The sequence below is a fragment of the Bufo bufo genome, chromosome 9, assembly GCF_905171765.1.
Source record: "Bufo bufo chromosome 9, aBufBuf1.1, whole genome shotgun sequence".
Classification (NCBI taxonomy): domain Eukaryota; kingdom Metazoa; phylum Chordata; class Amphibia; order Anura; family Bufonidae; genus Bufo; species Bufo bufo.
The window spans coordinates 68,968,198-68,994,067 of NC_053397.1; the positions used below are offsets into that span (position 1 = coordinate 68,968,198).

Here is a 25,870-nt window from a genome sequence, read left to right on the forward strand (position 1 = left end):
TGTTAGAGTAGCGGCACGGCTTTCCCATTCATTTCAATGGGGCTATGTACATGTGCATTGGTTTTCACGCATCACTTGTGCGTTGCGTGAAAATCGTAGAATGTTCTATATTCTGCAATTTTCACCCAACGCTGGCCATATAGAAGTGAATGGGGCTGCCTGAAAAGCGGATCGCATCCGCAAGCAAGTGCGGATGCGATGCGTTTTTCACGGATGGTTGCTAGGAGATGTTGTTTGTAAACATTCAGTTTTTTATCACGCGCGTGCAAAACACATTAAATCGCATGGCACCCGCGCGATAAAAACCGAACAACTGAACGCGATCGCAAACAAAACTGAATGGACTTGCTTGCGAAATTGCGCAGTTGTCACTGAATGCATCCGGACAGGCTTGTCTGGAAGGGGCCTTACATGTGCGCTTGCAGATGAAGGCATCTGTGTTGGTCCCATGTTCATATGTGTCCGCATTGCTGAGAAAAATGAAGCTTTAATATATGCAAATGAGGCTCTAGGAGCAACGGGGGCGTTGTCATTACACCTAGAGGCTCTGCTCTCTCTGCAACTGATGCGTCCACTGCACTTTGATTGATAGGACCAGGCATTATGATGTTTTTGCTGCCTGGCCCTGTCAATCAAAGTGGAGAGGACGCTCCTTGCATATATTAAAACTTTATTTTTCTCAGTAATGCGGGCACATATGAACATGGGACCAACACAGATGCCTTCAGCTGCCAAGTGCACATGTAACAGGTCAGCCAGTGTCATAGGTACAGATCTGCTGACAGATGTGCTTTAACTTTCTCTACACAATGAATTCCGTTTGCTGAAGTGAGACAACCCCTTTAAGAACTAAAGGCTATGGACTGGACATTGAACATAAACAAAAGTCAATGTGTCTAAGATCGCCCTGAGCCATTTCTAAAGATTCTCATTGGCCTTAGGGACTATTCCTTCCCCGATAGCATCCTGCTCGTCAGAGGAGGCGAGAGCTGCATTTACATTAGGAGAAGTCACATAAGAGGTGGCAAAGGGAGATTTCCAATCTTTGTGCTGCCCTTGCAATCCTAATGGCAAAATGCAAGCTGTTGTTTATGCGGTCTGAGCGAACACAGTCGGCAGCAAACAGCAGATAACTAGTGATGAATCTGGATGGCAATCATAATGGATTGTGGATTGGAAGATTACCATATCCCCCTCTCCGGCAGCTTCAAGGAACAATTCTGACAATTACATGATGGAACATTTCATTATGTAATTACTGATCTGTTACATCAGGACGACTGCCGGCTATATGGCCTTTTAGGAGCCACCTTTGGGACCATCCTTCCATACGCCGGATAAAAGAGCTGCTAAGGCTACTTTCACATCGCGTTTTGGTTTCCGTTTGTGAGATCCGTTCAGGGATCTCACAAGCGGTCCAAAACCGATCAGTTTGCATTCTAATGCATTCTGAATGGAAAAGGATCCGCACAAAACGCGAGTGTGAAAGTAGCCTAAAAAACATTCGTCCTTGCTAAGGAGGACTAGTAATAAATGGTTGGCCATTGATCTATACGTATGTGTGTAATATTATATTTCTCCTACAGAAACATATAGTAAAAGAGCAACTTCACCCAAAAAAATCCTTGTGGGGCCATTCAATATACTGGCTGAAGATGAAACTATTTAATGCATACATCTGACCCTATTAACTACATGAATAAATTCCTAGTACTGCTGCTGCTGACACCAGATCTGAGATTTGCATCCCTGCCCCCGCTGAGTGCCCACCCTGGAACGCACTGAAAGGATTCCTTCTGGAGTCCTCTCCATTATGTGCCCGCACTCAGCAGTCCTTTCACTGCATTCCATGACCGGCTAGCGGGCACAGAGAAGTGGACGCAATTCGCAATTCCAAAAATGCGGCAAAAGCACAGCAGTGTTTCGGAATTATGGAAAACCACGTCATTAGCCACATCATTGCCACAACGGATGATCCAAGTCTAAAAGTTCAAATGCTGAGTCAGTTTGACAAGCAGCAGCTCTGATCGTCTTCAGCAGTCCATATATCACATTATTCTGAAAGGCCGCCAAGTAATGAATAGTGGCCACTGCAGAGGTTGGTGTCGGGAGCTGGTCAGCTGATAACCCAAGCAGATTAACCCCTTCAAATAAGGACTTCACTTTAGTAACCCTTTTGTAGACCACACTATGTACACCTTCAGGGGCATTTTTTTATGGTTGCATTTTACTCATTTTGGACTAAAAAAATCAGTTTGTCAATTGGTCTTTATTAAAAATGCTCAGCAGTTTCTGAGTTACAGGTGTTAAAAATCAGTCTGTCTGCAAGCGGTCACTTTCTGTTTTCTTTGAATCTTATCAGATACAACCCATTGTGTAGCTCTTATGTCCTGACCTCATCAACCCTTATTTACTTAAGCTATAATGAGTGTTTATGAGGTCAGGAGATCAGAGATCAGAGCTACTGATGGGTCATCAGATGATGAGATTAACAGAAAACAGAAGGGAACAGCTTGCAGACAGACTGATTTTTAACCCTTGTAGCTCAGAAACGGCTGAACATTTTTACTAAAATAATATTTTTTTTAGTCCAAAATATTTGAGTAAAATATAATCATAAAAAAATAATTGTCCATATCATTTAAAGTCTCTGCCATTATAAACTGAAATAACCACACCTGCTCATCTTCAGATGAACTTACTGGCATTTTTTCCGGACAACTTGTACTCCAGTTCTTGCACTTGTTTCACGAGCAGAGAGATGTGCTGCAGCAGGTCCTTGTTCTGCAACAACAGCTGGTGGACTCTGGCCTGGGACTCCAGCCTGGCAGCAGCTTCTGCAGACAACTGGTCTTTCAGTAAATGAACCTGTAACATACAGAACATTCTCCAGTAGGTAAAGCACGTAAAACAGTGGAAGAACTACGGATGTATTTCTTTTCTTGTACCTGAGCCACAGCCACTTGCGTCTGCTGCTGCTGTTGCTGCAGTTGGTGCTGGAGCATCTGGATTTGGTGGTGAACAGAGAGCGGCGTTCCAGGAGGCAGCCGACTGTCTGATGGGAGTAACATCTTGGGAGAGGCCATAATTTTATCCTATTCAAGAATGAGAGACAATATTAATAAAAATGACTAACCCCAAAGACAAGAAAACAGAGGAGGAAGTAGTCAATGAACTACCCCTCTGTATCTTCTAAGCATCCGAGCCCTAGGCTTTTATTAACTTCTTTCTTATTGCAGTGGTTTGTGTCCAGACTATCCTTCGTTTGTCGAGCTGGGGTTTCGCACCAGAGGTGTGAAACTAGTCATACTTCACTTTTACAGTACATGCAATGTATAATCCCAATATGGGTGTCCAAAGAAATATAATTATGGCCACGTTGGGATGAGGGGAAATGTGACAGTTAAAGTGGTTTTCCATCATGAGATAACTGTTTATCCCTCAAAAAATGAATCATATCTGCTATGTTAAAAAGAAAAACTTCTAGCGTTATGACATTTCCTTACATAGTATGGCACCACCTGGTGTTCAAAGTGTGTAGCAATGTGCACGCCCATCTACTAAGCAGAGTCCTGGTGGTCGCAAATGCTCAGTCACTCTCCCCATAAGCAGGTCTCTTCGTGGCGATAGTCTGTTCATTGCAGGGCAGTGAATAGAAACGGCTTTCTGCCCTGTGTTCACTGTATAGGAGCTAATAAAATGCCTCTTCCATGCAGAAAACAGATTAGCTGCTGTACAGTGAACAGAGGATCATTATGCAGATACCTGGCTGTGGGGAGAGTAGCTGAGCATGTGAGACCACCAGCATTCAGATACCTGGCTGTGGGGAGATTAGCTGAGCATGTGAGACCACCAGCATTTCAGATACCTGGCTGTGGGGAGAGTAGCTGAGCATGTGAGACCACCAGCATTCAGATACCTGGCTTTGGGTAGAGAAGCTGAGCATGTGAGACCACCAGCATTCAGATACCTGGCTGTGGGGAGAGAAGCTGAGCATGTGAGACCACCAGCATTTCAGATACCTGGCTGTGGGGAGAGTAGCTGAGCATGTGAGACCACCAGCATTCAGATACCTGGCTGTGGGGAGAGTAGCTGAGCATGTGAGACCACCAGCATTCAGATACCTGGCTGTGGGGAGAGAAGCTGAGCATGTGAGACCACCAGCATTCAGATACCTGGCTGTGGGGAGAGTAGCTGAGCATGTGAGACCACCAGCATTCAGATACCTGGCTGTGGGGAGAGTAGCTGAGCATGTGAGACCACCAACATTCAGATACCTGGCTGTGGGGAGAGTAGCTGAGCATGTGAGACCACCAGCATTCAGATACCTGGCTGTGGGGAGAGTAGCTGAGCATGTGAGACCACCAGCATTCAGATACCTGTCTGTGGGGAGAGTAGCTGAGCATGTGAGACCACCAGCATTCAGCTCAGTAGATGGATGTGCACTTAACACTTTTTAAAGCCAGATGGCGCCATATTATGTCATAACTTCACAGGACTTTTTTTTAGCAGCATGAAAATGGCAAATGTACTTCATTTTTTATGATCTTTAAAATGAATATGACATTTAATGGGGAAATAAACTCTTTAATAGGACATTGAAGTGATGCAAGAACCACCACAGTGGAAGGATGATGAAGGAAAGTATCCTTTATTGAAGTCTTGTGGAAACAACGCCTTAGGAGCACTGGTTACTATATGCACATGTTTCTATGTCTAAGAAAGAGCGATATAGATTGGCCTTCAGGTAAAGCAACCCGACTCCAGATCTGAAGATCTAGAATGTATAATTTAGTATAACAATTCCAACAGGCTTAAAAGGGTTTTCTGACATTTTAATACTGATGACCTATCCTCAGGATAGGTCATCAGTATCTGATTGGTGGGGGTCGGACACCTGAGACCCCCACCGATCAGCTGTATTGAGAAGGCACTGATGCTCCAGTGAGCGCCGCTGCCTTCTCGCTGCATACCAAGCACAGCGCTGTACATTGTATAGGGGATGTGCTTGGTATTGCACTCAGCCCCCCAAGCCACGTGACCGATGAATATGTCGTCACTAACCTAGGAAAAACAACGAGAAGGCTGCGGTGCTCACAGGAACGCTGCTGCCTTCTCAAACAGCTGATCAGGGGTGTCGGACCACCACCAACCAGATACTGATGATCTGTCCTGAGGATAGGTCATCAGTATAAAAATGTCAGAAAACCCCTTTAATGTGCACGTACAATGCTTTATGAACCTTAATGGGAAGGCTTTTTATTATACGAAAGTTATTCTTTTACACTCTATGTCTTTTAGATAATTTTCTTTGCCCGTGTCAGAAATTGCAGAAAGGGCTAGAAAGAAGGGGACGGAGCATGGACCCGGTGGCCAAATGTTACCCATGATGTAATTCTGTGCATTCTTTACTCTAAGCCTGGCACCGTTATGAGGGGCACTGTATAGCTGTGTTCGTTCCATCTTACAGGGGTTATCAATTAAATAATTTTATGACCTATCCTAGGATAGGTCATCATTATCCCATGAAAAAGGGGGTCAGTCAGCACATCCCAATGCGCAGGTGCAAGCTGCCATGGCTAGAAACACAAAGAAAAAAAAAACACAATGCAACAGCACTCTGCAAACCATAATGCCATAGTAATAGAAAATATTCTGGTGCTAATACTACACTTATTTTGTAAATTTGAGATTCTTGGCAAATACATTTTGTACAAAATTATTTGGGCCCGTCTGACACACGTCAAGGTGATTTCTGTAAGACGGGAACCTAACACTAAATGCTACCTGTTATGTGCCATAACGGCCTCCATAAAATTCAGGGAGTGCAGGTTCCACTCTGCTTTTTATCATTTTTGGTGCCAAAATGGCCTCCATTAAATTAATTTCATTAAGGAAAAAGTAGAAGTATTAGCACCCGAATGTTTTCTATAATTATGGCATTATTGTACTTTATTTGGTTTGCAGAGTGCTGTTGCATTGTGTTTTTTTTTTTTCTTAGGTCATTTTCACACGGGCGAGTTTTCCGCACGGGTGCAATGCGTGAGGTGAACGCATTGCACCCGCACTGAATCCGGACCCATTCATTTCTATGGGGCTGTGCACATGAGCGGTGATTTTCATGCATCACTTGTGCGTTGCGTGAAAATCGCAGCAAGCTCTATATTGTGCGTTTTTCACGTAACGCAGGCCCCATAGAAGTGAATGGGGCTGCGTGAAAATCGCTAACATCCGCAAGCAAGTGCGGATGAGGTGCGATTTTCACGCATGGTTGCTAGGTGACAGTCTATTCACTGTATTATTTTCCCTTCTAACATGCTTATAAAGGAAAATAATAGCATTCTTTAATACAGAATGCTTAGTAGAAGGTCAATTGAGGGCAAATAAAAATATAAATAATAATTAACTCACCTCCTCAAATTGATCGCGTAGCTGCCGATCTCCTGTTCTTTCTTCAGGACCTGTCAAAGGACCTGTGGTGACGTCACTGTGCTCATCACATGGTCAATCACCATGGTGATGGATCATGTGATGTATCATGTGATGAGCACAGTGACGTCACCACAAGTCCTTTGACAGGTCCTAAAGAAAGAACAGGAGACCGGCAGCTACGCGATCAATTGGAGGAGGGCAGTTAATTTTTATTTTATTTTTAACCCTCAAATGACCTTTTACTAATCATTCTGTATTAAAGAATGCTATTATTTTCCCTTATAACCATGTTAACCATGTTATAAGGGAAAATAATAAAATTTACAGAATGCTGAATCCAAACCCGAACTTCTGTGATTGCGCACACGCATCTTTTCCTGCAGCACCAGTGTGAAACCAGCCTTAGTGTTTCTAGCCATGGCAGCACGCACCTGCGCACTGGGATGTGCTGACTGACTCCCTTTTTCTTGCAGTTTGTACTGGAGTTGTGGCTGACTCCATTTAGTCTTGCACCCCTGACTGGCCTGTCTGCCCCATAGGCTGATTTTAATTACTGTAAGTATAAAGCTATAGCCTGCTCTCCCTGCACCAACTGGAAGCCTTTTGGCACCAGGAGAAGTATAGAGCGGACTCTCATTGCATTCATTTGAAGCCATCTGGCACCAGGAGAGGTATAGGGTGGGCTCAGCATGCATGTTTGTACCTGCACTCCCTGAATTTTATGGTGGCCGTTATGGCACATAACAGGTAGCATTTAGTATTAGGTTCCCGTCTTATAGAGATCGCCTTGACGTGTGGCAGACGGGCCCAAATAATTTTGTACAAAATTTATTTGCCAAGAATCTCAAATTTACAAAATAAGTGTAGTATTAGCACCAGAATATTTTCTATTACTATGGCATTATTGTACTTTATTTGGTTTGCAGAGTGCTGTTGCATTGTGTTTTTTATCATTATCACATGGGCAGGGGTCCGAGTCTTGACACCACCGTCGATCAGTTGTATCACGGTTCCCCCAGCCAGCGTTGCATCAGTGCTGTGGCAGCATCTGGCTGCTGGGGAAACCATATCAGCTGCACAGCCCTTTCAGAGAATGGAGCCCCAGGCCAATGACGAAGCGCATCGGGGCTCCAGAGCGTCAAGCTCACTCAGATGACAGCTCCACTTAATGTGCAGAGATGCTGGCATGAAGCTGTTGCAGGCGCTCTATCTAAGGCCGGCTCCTGTAGGTACAGGTGCCGGTGAATTTCTTGTTCTCTAGCTCCCCCTGCTTGTGAATTTCTGGACTAGTTTTGACTAAGCTTTGACTTCTGGCGATTTGGTATTGTATTGATCTCCTGTTTCTTGACTTTTTGGTGTGTTGGTTTCTGACCCTTTTCCGTACGACTAATCTCTGCCTGTTTTTTGTTTCCTGTTTGTGTGTTGCCCACGCACATATTTCAGGTGTTGGACTGCCGCCCAATTGTGGTGTCACTGCCTACAGTGACCGTGCACGCAAGTATAGATAGTGGGTCTGGGAAGTTTAGGGCTGCATTATACCTGTTTGTACATGATGGTAATTGCCATATCCGGACAAGCTGTTTCAGGAAGCTGCTGAGCTCACCGAAGCTCTGGTGAGCATGGTGGCCTCCCAGACGATTACCAAGCACAGCTCCAAACATTGTATAGCGGCAGTGCTTGGTATTGTAACTCAGCCCCATTCAAGATCATGTGACTGATGTAGTCAAATGGCCTAGGAAGAGGCAGGGGCACACATGAAGTGCCCAGCCTCTTCTAACAGCTGATCGGCGGGGGACCTGAGGATAGGTCATCAATATTTTTTCCTGGACAATACCTTAATGCATTTTACAGGAACAATCCAGATAAACCTGTACAACTGGAATTCTCTCTTTGGTGCTCTCTGAACCCCTGAGATTTGCACTGCCCCCATCAGGCCCATCACTAGGCATAACACTAAAGCATCAGTTTTATCCAGATTTCTTCTTTAAAGCAGTATTCCTACATGAGACACTTATGACATATCTACAGCTCCTCCATTACAGTTTATGTGAGTAGTACAATCTGACAGAAGTTGTGCACCCATACCATAGAGCAACATGAGACCCTGTGTGGGCGCCCGAATAAGCAAGGGACTGAGCGATGACAAGCTTTGTACAGCGCTACAGTATATAAGCATCAGCGAATACTGATAAATCTGGAAGGGATGAGAAACAAGTAAAGTAAAGACCTTATAAACCCCAATATTAATGATCAGGGATCTCACACTTACCTTCTTTTCATCAGGATAGTCATTCTCCTTTTTCACAGCATCCAAATCTGTAACTCCACGGTTGAACTTAGGACGCTGGTCTCCAGGTAGAGGACTGTCCAAAGCATCAATATCGGTCTCATCGGCATTATGGTCCACACTGGCGACAACATGCGTTACTGGGGAACACATAAGGAAAAGCACCAGTCAACATGAGCATGGATAACATACGTGGAGATAAGTCATGGCCACCATCCCCTGAGCTCCAATGACATGACCTATCACAGTACACAGGTCACCAGAATCAGTGGGATCTCAAATTTACCTGGCACACCAGAGTCATCTGTGCTCTTCTCACTCTCATCATCCTCTCGTCCATCCCCCCCTTGTTCTGTGTGCTGCAAACTCAGCTTGTGGCAAACTTCAAATGCTTGGCCCACAGTCCGCACGACTTGCATGGCTTGGCTCTAGGAAAGTGTGAAAATTCAGTATAACAAAGTCAAATCGATATGCAGTGAAAGCATGGAGCCACCTTAAAGGGTTATTACCGTAATTTCAAGTTATTCCCTATCCACACAATAGGGGATAACTATCAGATCAGGGAGGGTCTTACTGCTGGGACTTCCACTACCACAGAATGTGGATAGGGAATAACTTGAAATCACCAGAATATCCCTTTAAGCATCAAACCTCTGGAGGAATCTATACCTTGTGAGGACAGTTTCCATCAACTCGAAGGAGAAGGTGGATTTATTCATGGGATTTGCCACATAAGAAAACATGAGCATCAAATACTCGTTTATCAGATATATACCTAGATGGAACCAGGGCAGCTGCCATTCAGTAAGGACTACTGTGGAAAGTAGAGGCACCCATTAACCAGACCCAGGAGGGCAGACGAATTCTGAAATCAAGTGACCCTATCAATGGAAGGGCCGGGTTATAGAGGAGAGTCACAATATATGTATTGTAGGATATGTGGCAAGAATAATAATGCCCACAAAATCACTGTTGTTTCAAGAGATGCTTCAATGTAAAAATGTCCGTCCTTGTGTCAGGTTCCCTTTAAATGTATTCTGCATCCCAAATTATGATTCAGTTTTACTAAATAACAGTTAGTTATAGTTAACATATTTCTGCTAAATAATGCATAGAGAATGAATAATCCACCACCGCCATTTAGTAAGTAGCACATAATGGTTCTATTCACAGTAGTAACATAATGGCTTTTAAAGGGATTCTTCGGGAATTAAGAAAATGAAAATACTTAAATATCACTTTATTATAAATATATTCTCAAATACCTTTCATTATTTAGAACGGCTCGTTTTGTCTGGGGAGCAATCAACAGGGAAAACAAAATGGCCGCCGTCCTATTCGTTCACCCAAAACCTGTCCTGATCACACATGAGGACAAGTTAATTTACAACACTGAGGTAAAGAGCTGCCTCATCCTGCTCTCTGCTCTACCTGTCAGGGGTTATGATCCTGAATACAGATGATAAGAACTTTAGCTGAATCTGTGGGGAATTGAGTTCACGAGGAGACAAAGGACAGAGAGGACAGACAGGACAGGCTGTGGTAATGGAGACTGTAAACAAGTGCTGCTGCTCATTAGCCACATCCACACCTCCTCTCATATCTCCTCATCATCTCCATTCCCACAGAGACTCACCTGTATTCAGGATCATGATTCCTGACCAGCAGAGAAGAGAGGAGGATGAGGCAGCACTATGGCTCATTGTGGTGAAGTAACTTGTTCTCCTGTGTGATTAGGACAGGTTCTGTGTGTACTAATAGGACGGCAGCCATTTTATTTCTCCTAATGATTGCTCACCTGACAAAACAAGCCATTCTAAGTAATGAAAGGGATTTGTGAATATACACTGCTCAAAAAAATAAAGGGAACACAAAAATAACACATCCTAGATCTGAATTAATTAAATATTCTTCTGAAATACTTTGTTCTTCACATAGTTGAATGTGCTGACAACAAAATCACACACAAAAAAAAAATGGAAATCAAATTTTTTAACCCATGGAGGTCTGGATTTGGAGTCACCCTCAAAATTAAAGTGGAAAAACACACTACAGGCTGATCCAACTTTGATGTAATGTCCTTAAAACAAGTCAAAATGAGGCTCAGTAGTGTGTGTGGCCTCCACGTGCCTGTATGACCTCCCTACAACGCCTGTGCATGCTCCTGATGAGGTGGCGGACGGTCTCCTGAGGGATCTCCTCCCAGACCTGGACTAAAGCATCTGCCAACTCCTGTACAGTCTGTGGTGCAACGTGACGTTGGTGGATAGAGCGAGACGTGATGTCCCAGATGTGCTCAATTGGATTCAGGTCTGGGGAATGGGCGGGCCAGTCCATAGCATCAATGCCTTCGTCTTGCAGGAACTGCTGACACACTCCAGCCACATGAGTTATAGCATTGTCTTGCATTAGGAGGAACCCAGGGCCAACCGCACCAGCATATGGTCTCACAAAGGGTCTGAGGATCTCATCTCGGTACCTAATGGCAGTCAGGCTACCTCTGGCGAGCACATGGAGGGCTGTGCGGCCCTCCAAAGAAATGCCACCCCACACCATTACTGACATAATGCCAAACCGGTCATGCTGGAGGATGTTGCAGGCAGCAGAACGTTCTCCACGGCGTCTCCAGACTCTGTCACGTCTGTCACATGTGCTCAGTGTGAACCTGCTTTCATCTGTGAAGAGAACAGGGCGCCAGTGGCGAATTTGCCAATCTTGGTGTTTTCTGGCAAATGCCAAACGTCCTGCAAGGTGTTGGGCTGTAAGCACAACCCCCACCTGTGGACGTCGGGCCCTCATATCACCCTCATGGAGTCTGTTTCTGACCGTTTGAGCAGACACATGCACATTTGTGGCTTGCTGGAGATCATTTTGCAGGGCTCTGGCAGTGCTCCTCCTGTTCCTCCTTGCACAAAGGCAGAGGTAGCGGTCCTGCTGCTGGGTTGTTGCCCTCCTACGGCCTCCTCCACGTCTCCTGATGTACTGGCCTGTCTCCTGGTAGCGCCTCCATGCTCTGGACACTACGCTGACAGACACAGCAAACCTTCTTGCCACAGCTCGCATTGATGTGCCATCCTGGATAAGCTGCACTACCTGAGCCACTTGTGTGGGTTGTAGACTCCGTCTCATGCTACCACTAGAGTGAAAGCACCAGCAGCATTCAAAAGTGACCAAAACATCAGCCAGGAAGCATAGGAACTGAGAAGTGGTCAGGTCACCACCTGCAGAACCACTCCTTTATTGGGGGTGTCTTGCTAATTGCCTATAATTTCCACCTGTTGTCTATCCCATTTGCACAACAGCATGTGAAATTGATTGTCACTCAGTGTTGCTTCCTAAGTGGACAGTTTGATTTCACAGAAGTGTGATTGACTTGGAGTTACATTGTGTTGTTTAAGTGTTCCCTTTATTTTTTTGAGCAGTGTATTTATTATAAAATAATATTTAAGTATTTTCATTTATTTTTTTTTATTCCTGGGGAACCCCTTTAACTACAGACCACAAAATGTTCTAAAATGATTCAAATATGGTAAAACACATAAAGGAATTCTCCTGGATTAAGAAATAACAGTGATTTGATGTAGCGCTAAAAGTTTACATACACTAGGATATGTATGTGTTGTGCACAGTACACTAGTGTCTATGGATGCAGCATATCCACAATATGTCCTCCATTTAGTTTAGTTTTTTCCTTCAGAAACCATTGGTGGTCAGCAAGGCCCTCCTCAGGAGTGGACTGGGAACTTAAAGTGGCCCTGGACAAGTCCTAAAACTGGGGCCATGTTGTAGGCAGATGCAAATGAACAAAAGGTGGGGCAGTACAAGTAGGCAGGGACAACAGATGTAGGCAGGGCAAGTAATTCCATAGTGCAGCATAAAATACCACACCAACAGAATTAAATGCCAAAGTGAAGCACAAAATACAGCTGCCCAAGCCTCAGTATTCAACTGTATCAACATCCTGAGGACGCAGATACAGTAAATTTCAAGAGGGCAGCTGTCACTGCCAGCCAGATGAACAAGTATCTGATGCTCCTAGCAATAATTAATGCTGAGATAATCAGATTATTAAGTACCCCTGTGGTACTACCTCAATAGTCATATTTCCAAAATAGATCCTTTCCCACGCACCCTCCAGCAGCTGTGTGATGCACTGCAGCCAGCATAACTCCAGATACCTGTGAAAACCTACCTGGACCTTACGGAGTCCTTCCGAGCCCATCCAACTGCTGTCCGTGCTGGTGGTTTTATTTATATATATATATATATATATATATATATATATATATATATATACACATATACACACACACACATATATACACATATATATATATATACACATACACACATATACATACACACTGTATATATATTCATTGTGAAAAAAATTTAGCATACTACTTTTCAATATAACCCCCGACTTCAACACACTTATTCCACTTCGCTTCCAGTAATCGGATGTCCTCACAATAGGAGACTTCTTGTTGCTGCAAGAAACCTGTTACCGACTCTTTGACCTCATTACCACCATGAAATAGTTGTCCACGCAGAAATTTCTTCAGGTTCCGAAAAGGGAAAGTAATCACTGGTAGCCAGGTCTGGACTGTGGGGTGGATGGTTAAGCTCCATTCCCTGATGGCAGACTTGTGAGCTGGTGCATTGTGGTGAAGCAGCACCACACCTGCTAGCAACTTCCCACTGCGTTTTTCTTTGATTGCCTCATGTAATGCCTTTATTGTTGAAGCATAGGTATCCCCAGGAATTGTTGTCTTGTGTGGAATGAATTCTAGTAATAAAATGCCTTCTGTATCCCCCAAAAAAACATTGCCATGATCTTTTCAGCTGACTGCTGCAGACAAATTTTTTTTGGAGTTGATGACTCCTTGTTCTTCCATTGCATGGACTCTTGTTTGGTCTCAGGATCATGGTGGTGGACCCATGTTTCATCACCCCTAATAAGTTGAGAATAAAAGTCTCCTGCATTTTCTCTAAGCATGTCCAAATTCTCATCACTAAATTGCTGGTAACAAGATTTTTGTTCAGGTGTCAACATTTATGGAACCCACCAGGAACAGACCTTTGAAATGATCAGAACATCAAGAATGATACTAGAAACTGCGCCAACTAAAAATGACTAATTCATAAGCTATAACACTAATTTGACCCGACAATCTTCCAAAATCATGGCCTCCACTTTACGGCAAGTTTCCTTTGAAGATGCTTCGACAGGTCGCCCTGAACTGGGGTCATCTTCAACTGATTTCCTACCCCATTTTAACTGCTTGGCCCAAAACTTTACTTGGTAGTAGGAAGGTGCATAATCACGATATATAGCAATCATCCTTTCATGGATTTCTTTAGGCTTCTCTCTTCCTTTGTAAGGAATTTAATCACAGAACGGAGCTCCAAATCCCTCACTTTCTTTGTAGACACTGTACTGCACTTGCCATCCTGTCACTTCCAGTGCTTTCATCAAACTGAACTGCTACGTGTATGTTGCCTGTCCAGACATGTCTCAACCAGAGAAGCTTAGCTCTCTAACACTGAGAACATGCCGGGGCAGATAACTTATTGAACACCCCCAGTGTATATATATATTTATATATTTATTTAACTAGGATGAACTAGCAGTGACTTTGAATGTGTGACCCATGCACAGAACAATGTGAAAAACAAACTTAAGTGAACACAGATTTATTTCAGCTGCGACCCAGGAGACTTTAGATATTAAATTCTCCATGGAAACAGGCAGTCATGAAACTGGGGACCACAATGTTCTCCTTTTAATAACGGAGGATCTCCTGGATACTGAACTGTAAACATCAGGAAGCGGGAGCGGAAAGGCCATGAGTGAGCAGTTGGCATCTTTATAGAAAGAAAGAGGTGAGGAGAACAGCTGGAGGCCACTGATTTGTATTCCAGTCGCCAGGGGAAGCAGAAAGTATTGCAGGTCATTAAAGGCATGAAAGACTTTGTAGCTGATGGACAGCTGAGGGTTGTAGTAGCAGTACGGGACCCACAGACAGGAGATGTAATGTACACATTTACCTGCATTTTATATGAAGTAGAAGTAAGGTTTCCTTGGAGGGAGGAATTCATCAAGCTCTTGACTCCAGATTTCTGGCTTGAAAATAGGGCTTTGTGACTTTTTGAGCTTGTCGGTGCCAAACTTGGGCAAAAATTTAGCATTTTTACACCACTCACTCCAGAAAAGTGGGTGGGCAAGTGAGTGGTTAGGGTGTTGAGAAGATTTAAACAAAAGAGTTCAATATTGATGGCCTTTCTACAAGTGAATGGGCCTGGGCTGCAATACCAAGCACAGCTATAATCCAATATACAGCGCTGTGTTTGATAAGATATAAGGAGGCCACAGCACTAACTGGAGCGCCACAGCTGATCGTCAGGCGTGATGGGAGTCGGACCCCCACCAATCAGATATTGATGATCTATCCTGAGGACAGGTCATCAGTACTGTAACTCCCAGAAAAATCCTTTAAACCAGATTTATCACCTGAATAAAATCATGTCAATCTTACTCCAAGTAAAGGGGATGTGTAGAAAGTGGAATAACATCTCAAGGCAGAAGTTACACCACATTTATCAGACATCTTGTAACATCTGATACATTTGACGCAGACTCGTGAAAAACTAACTTTAGGAATTCCTGAATCCATGATCAATCTCCCGTGTATATATTTGGAAATGCCTAGAAATAATGGTGCATTTACAACCTAAAAAGCATTACTGCCACAACCAAGAAATGCTACAAAAACTGCATATGGGAACAGGGAGGAATTGGAAGTGCGTGGCAATTTAGCTCAATTAAAACCAGTGACCCCTTAAAAAAACAATACTGATGTAAATTAATGCAAAACCCATCTCCCACATAACCTCCCACCTGCCAATATACAAGGCCGAATAGCACACACAGCAGTTACATCAGCATTATCCCAAGCACAAAACCTGGAGCCAAATAGAGACGCGAGAGGGAGACACATGATACAACAGATGACAAAAAATATATAGTAACATGGTATTTGCCTCTCAAAGTTTTATATGAATATATCATTACGTGTTTGCTTTGGTGGATTTTGATTGAAAGTTGCATTGTAAACTTAAGCAGAACAACTAATGTGTACCAGACAGTCCAGGAATCTCTTGAGACCGGCATTCCAAGAATCAACCGATAGGACCGCTGAACAGAAGATCCCTGAACTTGAACCCAAGATTTATCAAGGATCTTCTGCATTTTCTAAATCTCTGTATGCGGATGCATACATGGCACAAGAGAAAGGTAATACCACAGCGCTCAACATAATGAGTCTTAAAGGTAGAGAATAACTTTATTGATGCATTTAATATGAATGGGGTCCAGCTGAAGTAATCGGGCAATATCAAGTGATGCACATATAATACAGAACGTTTCGTTCAGAAGAGATCTTCCTCAGCCATAGAGTCTGAGCAATGAAGAGCAAGGAGACTAGGCATCTGGACTGCAGACACAAGTCCAGGGTAATGTCTATACACATTTCCAACCAACAAGACATGCCATTGTGTAGCCTGTATACACCAAAAATGCCTCAAAACACAACCACGGAACCAACAGGACAACATGGTCCGATAGGTACCTCTTCCAGGCACTGCATAAGAGGCCAATAGGGTAGGTCACTTGCGCAATATGACATTTTTGTCTACAGAAAATATTAGGCTCGAGGCAAGAATTCAGCAGAAAGCAAGTAGAAAACCTGCAGGCTGCGGATGAAATATTTCTCAAAGCTTTGGATATAACTTTAAATATGCATCATGCTACAAAGTTTCTACTCTCATCTGATCCTGGCTATAAAACCATTTAAAAATTAAAAAGACAACTAAAGCTGTATTCTCTGCATGTACATTTCCAAATAGATGGAAACATGAGCGTAAAGGTGGGGGTCCAGGTGCTGAGACCCTGACTGATCACTAAAATGAAGGGGCAATGGTGTCCTGAGCGCTGTGCTTCTTCAGGTTTAATATTGTAAGCTCTGCTCGACTGTCCTCTTAGGGATGAGTGTGGGGTGGACGGACGGATCCTTAGAAAGTACATGGGGTTCTGTACCCCACTCGCTCAGTTCCCAGGGGGAAGCCAAGCAGAAAGGTGAAGGGGCAGATCACTCCAAAGAGCACTTCTGCCCCCTTAGTTTTAGCAATCGGTTGGAATCAATCAAACCTTCTGACAACTCACTATGACAAGTCAAAAGTTTTATAAAAGTTGTTACCCTATAAAGAATATATCAAAAACTAAGAACAAAACCACACCCTCTTCTCCAACCATTTTATACAGAAAAGGCCTCATGCACACGAACGTTGTTTTGGTCCGCATCTGAGCCGCAGTTTTTGCGGCTTGGATGCGGACCCATTCACTTCAATGGGGCCGCAAAAGATAAGGACAGCACTCTGTGTGCTGTCCGCATCCGTTGCTCCATTCCGTGGTCCGCAGAAAAAAATATAACCTGTCCTATTCTTGTCCGTTTTGCGGACAACAATAGGCAGTTATATTAATGGCTGTACGTGCCGTTCCGCAAATTGCGGAACGCACACGGACGCCATCAGTGTTTTGCGGATCCACAATTTGCGGACCGCAAAACACACAGCGGTCGTATGCATGAGGCCAAAGTCAAATAATAAAAAAAAAAAAGCAAAAACAACAACAAAACACCACTAAATCAATTGATCAGCTGTAAAAGGGAACCTTTCACTATCTTGTAGTGGGGGCCAAACTGACAGAAGGTAGGGTCAACACAAGTAGGCGGTGACAGCAATACTATATTGTGGCACCTTATACCACCCCAGCAGAGCCCAATACCACAGTGCATCACAATATACTGCCCCAGCAGCACAAAGTACCTCCCCAAAGACTGCCCCTTTTTGGTGGCCAGTTGTCACGTTCTGTCCTCCTACTCCAGTTGCCTTAGGATGGCAGTTCAGTTAAATTCAGGAGTCAGGAGGGGAGCGTCAGATCATTATTTACAACGGCTGGTGGCCATGAGGAGGGCTGAGGCAGTCCCCTCGTCATTGGACCACTGGGACGTTTCCATGTAGGGTCTATGGCCAGTCTGCCTCTGCTTTTACTAGGTTTGGAGCCACTAAACCAATGTGCAGATGGTTTAGAGGTTTGGAGTGCTGAACAATAACAGGCTGGAGGTTTTTGTGGTACGTTCCCTTTAAAAATTCTATTCAGCCTTTCTTTTCATTTTTGTTGTTGTTGTTGCAGTGTCTGGGTAAGTGATGTGACAACCAATATACAGGAGCTGTCATTACAGTGTTCATGGTGTCCTAACAGCAGATTTGCTATGCTACGATAAATCCTCTATTTCACTGCATACCTAGTTAGATAACCAGTGTGAGAGATGACATGTTGGCCATGTAGATCGTCACCTAGTTTTCCCTGTGATGAATATCAGCAAAAAAATGGCTAAACAGAAGTCTAGCAGCAACAGCAGCGTATGGCCAAGCTAAAGGGGCTTTCTGGGACCTAACATAAAATGCCAGCTGATGGATACCTGCAAAACAATCCACTTTGTGATTTACTTACTTTTAGAAAATGTACAAATTGCCCAATTGTAGCAGGTCATGTGATGCTGCCCGCAGACAATTTTCAGCTTCCAGTGACAACCTGTTCATTCCCTCCGGCCTGATCCATGCACGGCACGCCATTACCGATATCACGGGGAAGCCGATCAGCTCAGACACACACTGAGCATGTGCGGGTCAAACACACTGGGGCAGATTTACTAATACTGTCTAAAAATAAGACTGTAAAATTGACAAATCTAAGTTTACACCGCCTGCACTACAGAAAAAACAAAAATAAAAAAACACCTGGAAAACTTACTGCGATTGAGCTGAGATTGGAAAGCATAAACTGCTAGTGGTGCTTGGTCAATGATCACACAACTAAGGCGGCGCACCGTTTATTCAGGGTTCTGCAGCAGGGTATATGTTGAAGAGAACGTTGTGTAGCGTGGGCATTCTTAACTCATTTTAAAAAAGAAACCGTACTGATTCCACAATGTCATGGACATATTGAAGGCTTGTCAACGTTCCCTCTATAAATACCAGATGTGAATGGCCATGGAAGCTAATGGTGGTCCTGTGTGTCTCCGCACTACACATGATGGCAGTAGGCGCTCTCCAGCCCTCCTGTGAACTTTGATGAAGCCATCAGTGGCAAATAATAGTGTTCAGTGATAAAAGCAGGTTCTGCTTTTGTACTAATGATGGTCTCATCATAGTTCGCAGGAGGGCAGGAGAGCGCCTACTGCTATCATGCATGGTGCAGAGACACACAGAACCAACACCAGGTGTCGTGATGTGGGGTGCCATTAGCTACCATGGACGTTCTCCTCTGGTATTCATGGAAGGAACATTGACCAGCTTTCAGTATGTCCAGGATATTGTAGAACCGGTACTTCTGCTTTTTACTCCCTTACGAGACATGACTACCATGGCATTACATACAGTTCCTACAGTACAATTTCAAATAAAACAAGGGATGACAGTCTTACTTTAGACTTACCTTTTTCTTGGACTTGAATACGTTGCAACGAAAGAGATTACTAGACCCATCTCTAGCAATGTAACTGAAGATCTTGAGGTCTTGGGAGTCATGAGAAACATAGAATATTCTGCACAGGAGAAAGAAATGGATAAAGGGGGTCAGAGAGGCAATGCATTAACCACTTCCAGACCGGGCCATTTACCCCCTTCCTGACCAGGCCTAATTTAGCACATCTGACATGTGTCACTTTATGTGGTAATAACTTTAGAACGCTTTTACTTATCCAAGCCCTTCAGAGATTCCAAGACACATTGTACTTCATGTTAATGGAAGATTTGAGTCAATATGTTTTACCTTTATTTATTAAAAAAATCCAAAAGTTAACGAAAATTTGAAAAAATGCAGTTTTCTAAATTTGAATCTCTCTGCTTTTAAGACAGATAGTGATGCCTCATAAAATATTAATTAATTAACATTCCCCATATAGGTCCTTTAAATCAGATCATTTTTATTAAATATTTTTCTTGAAAAACAATGGAATACAAGCAATCAGGCCCCTATCCCAATTGTATCAAATTATGGACCTTATCTACAAGTTCCTGCACCTTTGGGGGGTTGAAGTAATCTAACAGTATGCAATACGTTTCCTTGCCTGGTACAGAATAGGTATAATGGCTACTTTCCTCCCTGGTGTCACGGGCAGTGTTTTCACACAACCCATAATACATATCAGTGCTGACTGATCTATTTTTATGCAGAACACTGTGGTCAGTAGTCCCACGTCTGTCCAGTAGCGTCTTAGCCGTGGACAGTTCCACATGAGGTGTATTAAATCAGCATTTGGCACCCCACACCTCGGACACAAGTCATCTTCTCGATATCCCATTTTCTTCATCACTACCGGGGTTCTATATACTCTATGGAGACCCTGTGAGCCTCACTTGCTGCCACCTCAGGGAAATCCTGTAACACTTCCTCCCACAGCTGAACGTCTAGCTTCCATTTCCTTATAGCTGCATTGGATGTTTCTTATATTGCATTTCCATAAGACTTTCATAATGGAGTGAGATTACACCACTAGTGTCTCCATGCGTGGCAGTGAGGTCTATGATGGTGTGTTTCCCCGCACGTTTCTCTTGGGACTGTATGGCATGTCTGACTTGCAGGAATAAATAAAAGAATGTCTTAGCTACAACAGGAATTTAGCCTACCTGAGTTAATGCCTTGAGAGTACCATTAGCAAGTTGGGTGTTACATCTGAGCCCGTATACCTCCCATGCCTGCACATTTGACACTTTATCTAGTTCCCGATACATACAGTTAGGCCATTTTGGGGTATCTGCTCTGTATACCCTGTAATTCCAGACAGTTCTCTAGCCTTCCACCATACTCCATGTATGGGGCACAATAGCGGATATTGACTACCCCGTGTATAGAAAGTTCCATCCTCCAGGGCTGACATTAGGCATTTGCCATTGAGGAGAATCCGTACAATCCATCCAGTCGTATTGACCTTATACCCATCCCCTAAGGTGTTGTAGTTGGGCCGCCAAAAAATATATCCATGGATCCAGTACTGCGAGTCTCCCCTGCGTTTTCAGCCTATGCAGCGTTGTGAGTTTTATTCGCGGGATTCCCCTCTTCCAGATCCCTGAAGATCGCATTTATTTTATAGAAAAATTGGAGTGGTTTCCAAATCGGGGCATTATGCAATACATAGAGAAGCTTGGGCATGAGAATCATTTTTAATAGATTTGTGCGGTCGACTAGAGTGAGGTGCAATCGGGTCCAGGCCTGTACCTTGCGTCTGAATTTATCCAGCAAAGGGACAAGATTCAATTCCGCAAAGTCCTGGCAGACACCTGAATTCCCAGGTATTTAAAAGATCTGACTACCTGTAGCCCTGCAGTGGGGTTAACGTCAATGTTTGTACTATTAGACAATGGCATCAATACAGACTTTGTCCAGTTAATAACCAAGCCAGACGGCTTACCAAAGTGGTTTATTATCCACATGGCCTCTGGAAGAGAAGAAGCCCATTCATCCAAAAACAGTTGTAAATCATCTGCGTATAAGGCAACCTTTTCGGATAAGGACCCATATTGGAAGCCTCTTCCTGCTGCTGCTGTTCTAAGCGCCGCCGCCAGAGGTTCCACCGCCACGGCAAATAGTAGCAGCGACAGAGGGCAGGCCCTGTCTAGTCCCCCTGTGCAAGGGAAAGGAGTCAGAGTCTTCCATTCACCCGTATTCAGGCCGTGGGACAGGCATAGAATAGTTGTATCCATTTAATAAACTCAGGTCCAAAACCCATCTTTCCCATCACTGTACACAGGTATCGCCATTCCACGCTATCGAATGCTTTGGCTGCATCAAGGGATGCAACCGCCCCCATATGTCTACTTTATGTTGGCATCATTTTGGTAATGTAATTTTAATATTTTAGGAAGTTAGAAGGTTTAGAATTTTAGGAGCAATTTTTGAAATTTTTAGGAACATTTCCAAAGTCAACTTTTTTAAAGGACCAGTTCAGTTCTGGTCACTTTGTGGGGCTTACATAATAGAACCAACCCATAGATGACCACATTTTAGAAACAAAACCCCTCAAACTATTCAAAACTGGTTTTAGAAATATTGTTAACGCTTTAGGTATTACATAGGAATTAAAGCAAAATAGAGGTGACATTTTAAAATTTAACTTTTTTTGCCGATTTTCCATTTTTTTTAATTTTTTTTCCTGGAACACAGCTAGTTAAGGGTTAACAACAAAACAAACCTCAATATTTATTACCCCGATTCTGCAGTTTGCAGACACACCCCATATGTGGTTGTATACTGCTGTTTGGGCACACGACAGGGCACAGAAGTCAAGGAGCGCCATATGGTTTTTGGAGGGCAGATTTAGCTGGAATGGTCTTTGGGCACCATGTTGCATTTGAAGAGACCCTGAGGTTCCCCCACAGTCAAAACCCCCCAAAAATGACCACATTTTGTAAACTACACCACCCAAGGAATTTTTAAAGGGGTGTAGCAAGTACTTCACTCAACAGGTGTTCCATAGAATTTTTAATACTTGGGTGTGAAAATGAAAAATTAAATTTTTTTATTTTACAAGAAAATGGTGCTTTAGGCCCAAACTTTCTTTATCACAAATCTGCCACAATTTGCTACCCACTTTCTGCTGAATAAAGTAACACCCCAGCTGTGGTCGTAAACTATTATTTGGGGATATGCCAGGGCTCAGAAGGGAGGGAGCAGCATCTGGATTTTCTAACATGGAATTTTCTGTCAGGATTTTTAAGAGCGATAACTTTTTTTATTTTTTATTAAATGAGCTGCCTGAGGGCTTATTTTGTGCGGGACAAGCTGTAGTTTTTATCGGTACATTTGGTTCTCTGGTTGCTTTTTATCTCATTTTTTTAGGAGGTAAAGTCACACAAAAAAACTGGTGTAACTTTTCTATTTTTTTTTTTATACCGTTTACTTGATGGGGTAGATCATGTGATATTTGTATATGTCATTACGGACACAATACCAAATATGTCTAGTGTTTTTTTATTTTAACATTTTACACAATAAAAACATTTTTAGGAAAAAAAAAATCATGTTTTTGTGTTGGCATTTTCTTCGAGCCATATTTTTTTCATTTTTAGTGGCTATAGTCTTGTGTGAGGGCTTGTTTCTTGTGGGATGAAGTGACGTTATTATTGCTACCATTTTGGGGTACATACGACTTTTTGATTGATTGATATGTTTTTTGCGAGGTGAGGACAAAAAAAAAAAGCTGCTGTTTGGCATAATTGTTATTTGGGTTTTTACAACGTTCACTTGATGGGGTAGATCAAGTGATAATTTTGTAGAGCCCATTGTTACGGATGTGGCGATACCAAATATGTCTATTTAATTTTTTTTTTTTTTTACATTTTACACAATAAGAGCATTTTTAGAAAGAAAAAAAGAATCATGTTTTTGTGTTGCCGTATTATTTTTAAATTTTTCTGGCTATGGCTTTGTGTGGGGGCTCCTTTTTTGCGGGATGAGGTGACATTTTTATTGCTACCATTTTGGGGTACATACGACTTTTTGATTGATTAACATTATGTTTTTTGGGAGGTGAGCTAACTAAAAAAATCTGTTTTGGTGTAATGTTTATTTTTATTTACGGTGTTCACCTGATGGGGTAGACCATATGATATTATTATAGAGCTTGTCGCAACAACAACAACGCAGACGCGGTGATACCAAATATGTCTCTTATTTTTTTCTTCTATTTCTAACATTTGTTAAATAACGGATATGGGGGGACATTTTTTATTTCCAATGTGAAACTTTTATTTTTTTCAAAAACACATTATTTTTCATTTTACACTTTGTGTCCTCCATAAGGTCATACAAGACCTTTGGGGGACATTTAACTTCATTTTTTTTTTTTACTATTGATTTCTCCTGTAACTGGGGCTGACATAGTAGCCATAGTTATAGTGGAAATACACCCCCCCCCCCCCCCCCACAGAGAGGATACAGTGCTGTAAAGCCTCAGTGCAGGGCTGATCGAGGTCTGTGGAAGACCCGACAGCTCGTGCCCTCCCCCGGCCCCGGCGGTCACATAACCCCCGGGCTGGGACATGAAGCGGCATAGCGCTTCCTGATCTGTCTACACAGTGCTCGGCAGCTGCAAGATTAGCGTGCAGCTGCCATCTCTGAAAGGACGTTCCAGAACATCCATTCAGAGATAAACTGACCACCCAAGGACGTTTATAGTCTATGGGCGGTTGGGAAGCGGTCAAACAAGGTTAGGGGTAGAGATCAGAAGAAGCCATTACAAACATAATAGATTTATACTGGATGGTGTGTTGTGGGTGATGGTTTTTTGAGACTTTCCTATTGGTGATTATTTATTCTCAGGATAGGTCATCAATATCAGATACAGTGGGATGCGAAAGTTTGGGCAACCTTGTTAATCGTCATGATTTTCCTGTATAAATCGTTGGTTGTTACGATAAAAAATGTCAGTTAAATATATCATATAGGAGACACACACAGTGATATTTGAGCAGTGAAATGAAGTTTATTGGATTTACAGAAAGTGTGCTATAATTGTTTAAACAAAATTAGGCAGGTGCATAATTTTGGGCACCACAAAAAAGAAATGAAATCAATATTTAGTAGATCCTCCTTTTGCAGAAATTACAGCCTCTAAACGCTTCCTGTAGATTCCAATGAGAGTCTGGATTCTGGTTGAAGGTATTTTGGACCATTCCTCTTTACAAAACATCTTTAGTTCATTCAGGTTTGATGGCTTCCGAGCATGGACAGCTCTCTAAGTCACACCACAGATTTTCAATTATATTCAGGTCTGGGGACTGAGATGGCCATTCCAGGACGTTGTACTTGTTCCTCTGCATAAATGCCTTAGTGGATTTTGAGCAGTGTTTAGGGTCGTTGTCTTGTTGAAAGATCCAGCCCCGGCGCAGCTTCAGCTTTGTTACTGATTCCTGGACATTGGTCTCCAGAATCTGCTGATACTGAGTGGAATCCATGCGTCCCTCAACTTTGACAAGATTCCCAGTCCCTGCACTGGCCACATAGCCCCACAGCATGATGGAACCACCACCATATTTTACTGTAGGTAGCAGGTGTTTTTCTTGGAATGCTGTGTTCTTTTTCCTCCATGCATAACGCCCCTTGTTATGGCCAAATAACTCCATTTTAGTTTCATCAGTCCACATCACCTTATTCCAAAATGAAGCTGGCTTGTCCAAATGTGCTTTAGCCCACCTCAAGCGGCACTTTTTGTGCTGTGGGCAGAGAAAAGGCTTCCTCTGCATCACTCTCGCATACAGCATCTCCTTGTGTAAAGTGCGCCGAATGGTTGAACGATGCACAGTGACTCCATCTGCAGCAAGATGATGTTGTAGGTCTTTGGTGCTGGTCTGTGGGTTGACTCTGACTGTTCTCACCATTCGTCGCTTCTGTCTATCCGAGATTTTTCTTGGTCTGCCACTTCGAGCCTTAACTTGAACTGAGCCTGTGGTCTTCCATTTCCTCAATATGTTCCTAACTGTGGAAACAGACAGCTGAAATCTCTGAGACAGCTTTCTGTATCCTTCCCCTAAACCATGATGGTGAACAATCTTTGTCTTCAGGTCATTTGAGAGTTGTTTTGAGACCCCCATGTTGCTACTCTTCAGAGAAAATTAAAAGAGGAGGGAAACTTACAATTGACCCCCTTAAATACTCTTTCTCATAAGTGGATTCACCTGTGTATGTAGGTCAGGGGTCACTGAGCTTACCAAGCCAATTTGAGTTCCAATAATTAGTTCTAAAGGTTTTGGAATCAATAAAATGACAACAGTGCCCAAATTTATGCCCCTGCCTAATTTTGTTTAAACAATTATAGCACACTTTCTGTAAATCCAATAAACTTCATTTCACTTCTCTAATATCACTGTGTGTGTCTCCTATATGATATACTTAACTGACATTTTTTATCGTAACAACCAACGATTTATACAGGAAAATCATGACGATTAACAAGGTTGCCCAAACTTTCGCATCCCACTGTAAGTGGGGATTCAGCTTGAGGGGGCTGTGGAATTTAGGTGAGCCCTTCT

General features: G+C 43.0%; 1 protein-coding gene across 3 annotated transcripts in view; it reads right to left on the reverse strand.

The window, feature by feature from the left end:
• LOC120978744 (carboxyl-terminal PDZ ligand of neuronal nitric oxide synthase protein-like) overlaps positions 1–25,870 on the reverse strand; it is a 106,026-nt gene that overhangs the window by 22,621 nt on the left and 57,535 nt on the right. For all 3 annotated transcript variants that reach the window (XM_040407060.1, XM_040407059.1, XM_040407061.1), the window contains exons 5-9: positions 19,278–19,386; positions 9,006–9,147; positions 8,702–8,859; positions 2,949–3,095; positions 2,703–2,868 (exon numbers count right to left, since the gene is read on the reverse strand). In XM_040407060.1, the coding sequence (XP_040262994.1) occupies positions 2,703–2,868; positions 2,949–3,095; positions 8,702–8,859; positions 9,006–9,147; positions 19,278–19,386 (722 nt within the window). The remainder of the gene's footprint in view (positions 1–2,702; positions 2,869–2,948; positions 3,096–8,701; positions 8,860–9,005; positions 9,148–19,277; positions 19,387–25,870) is intronic.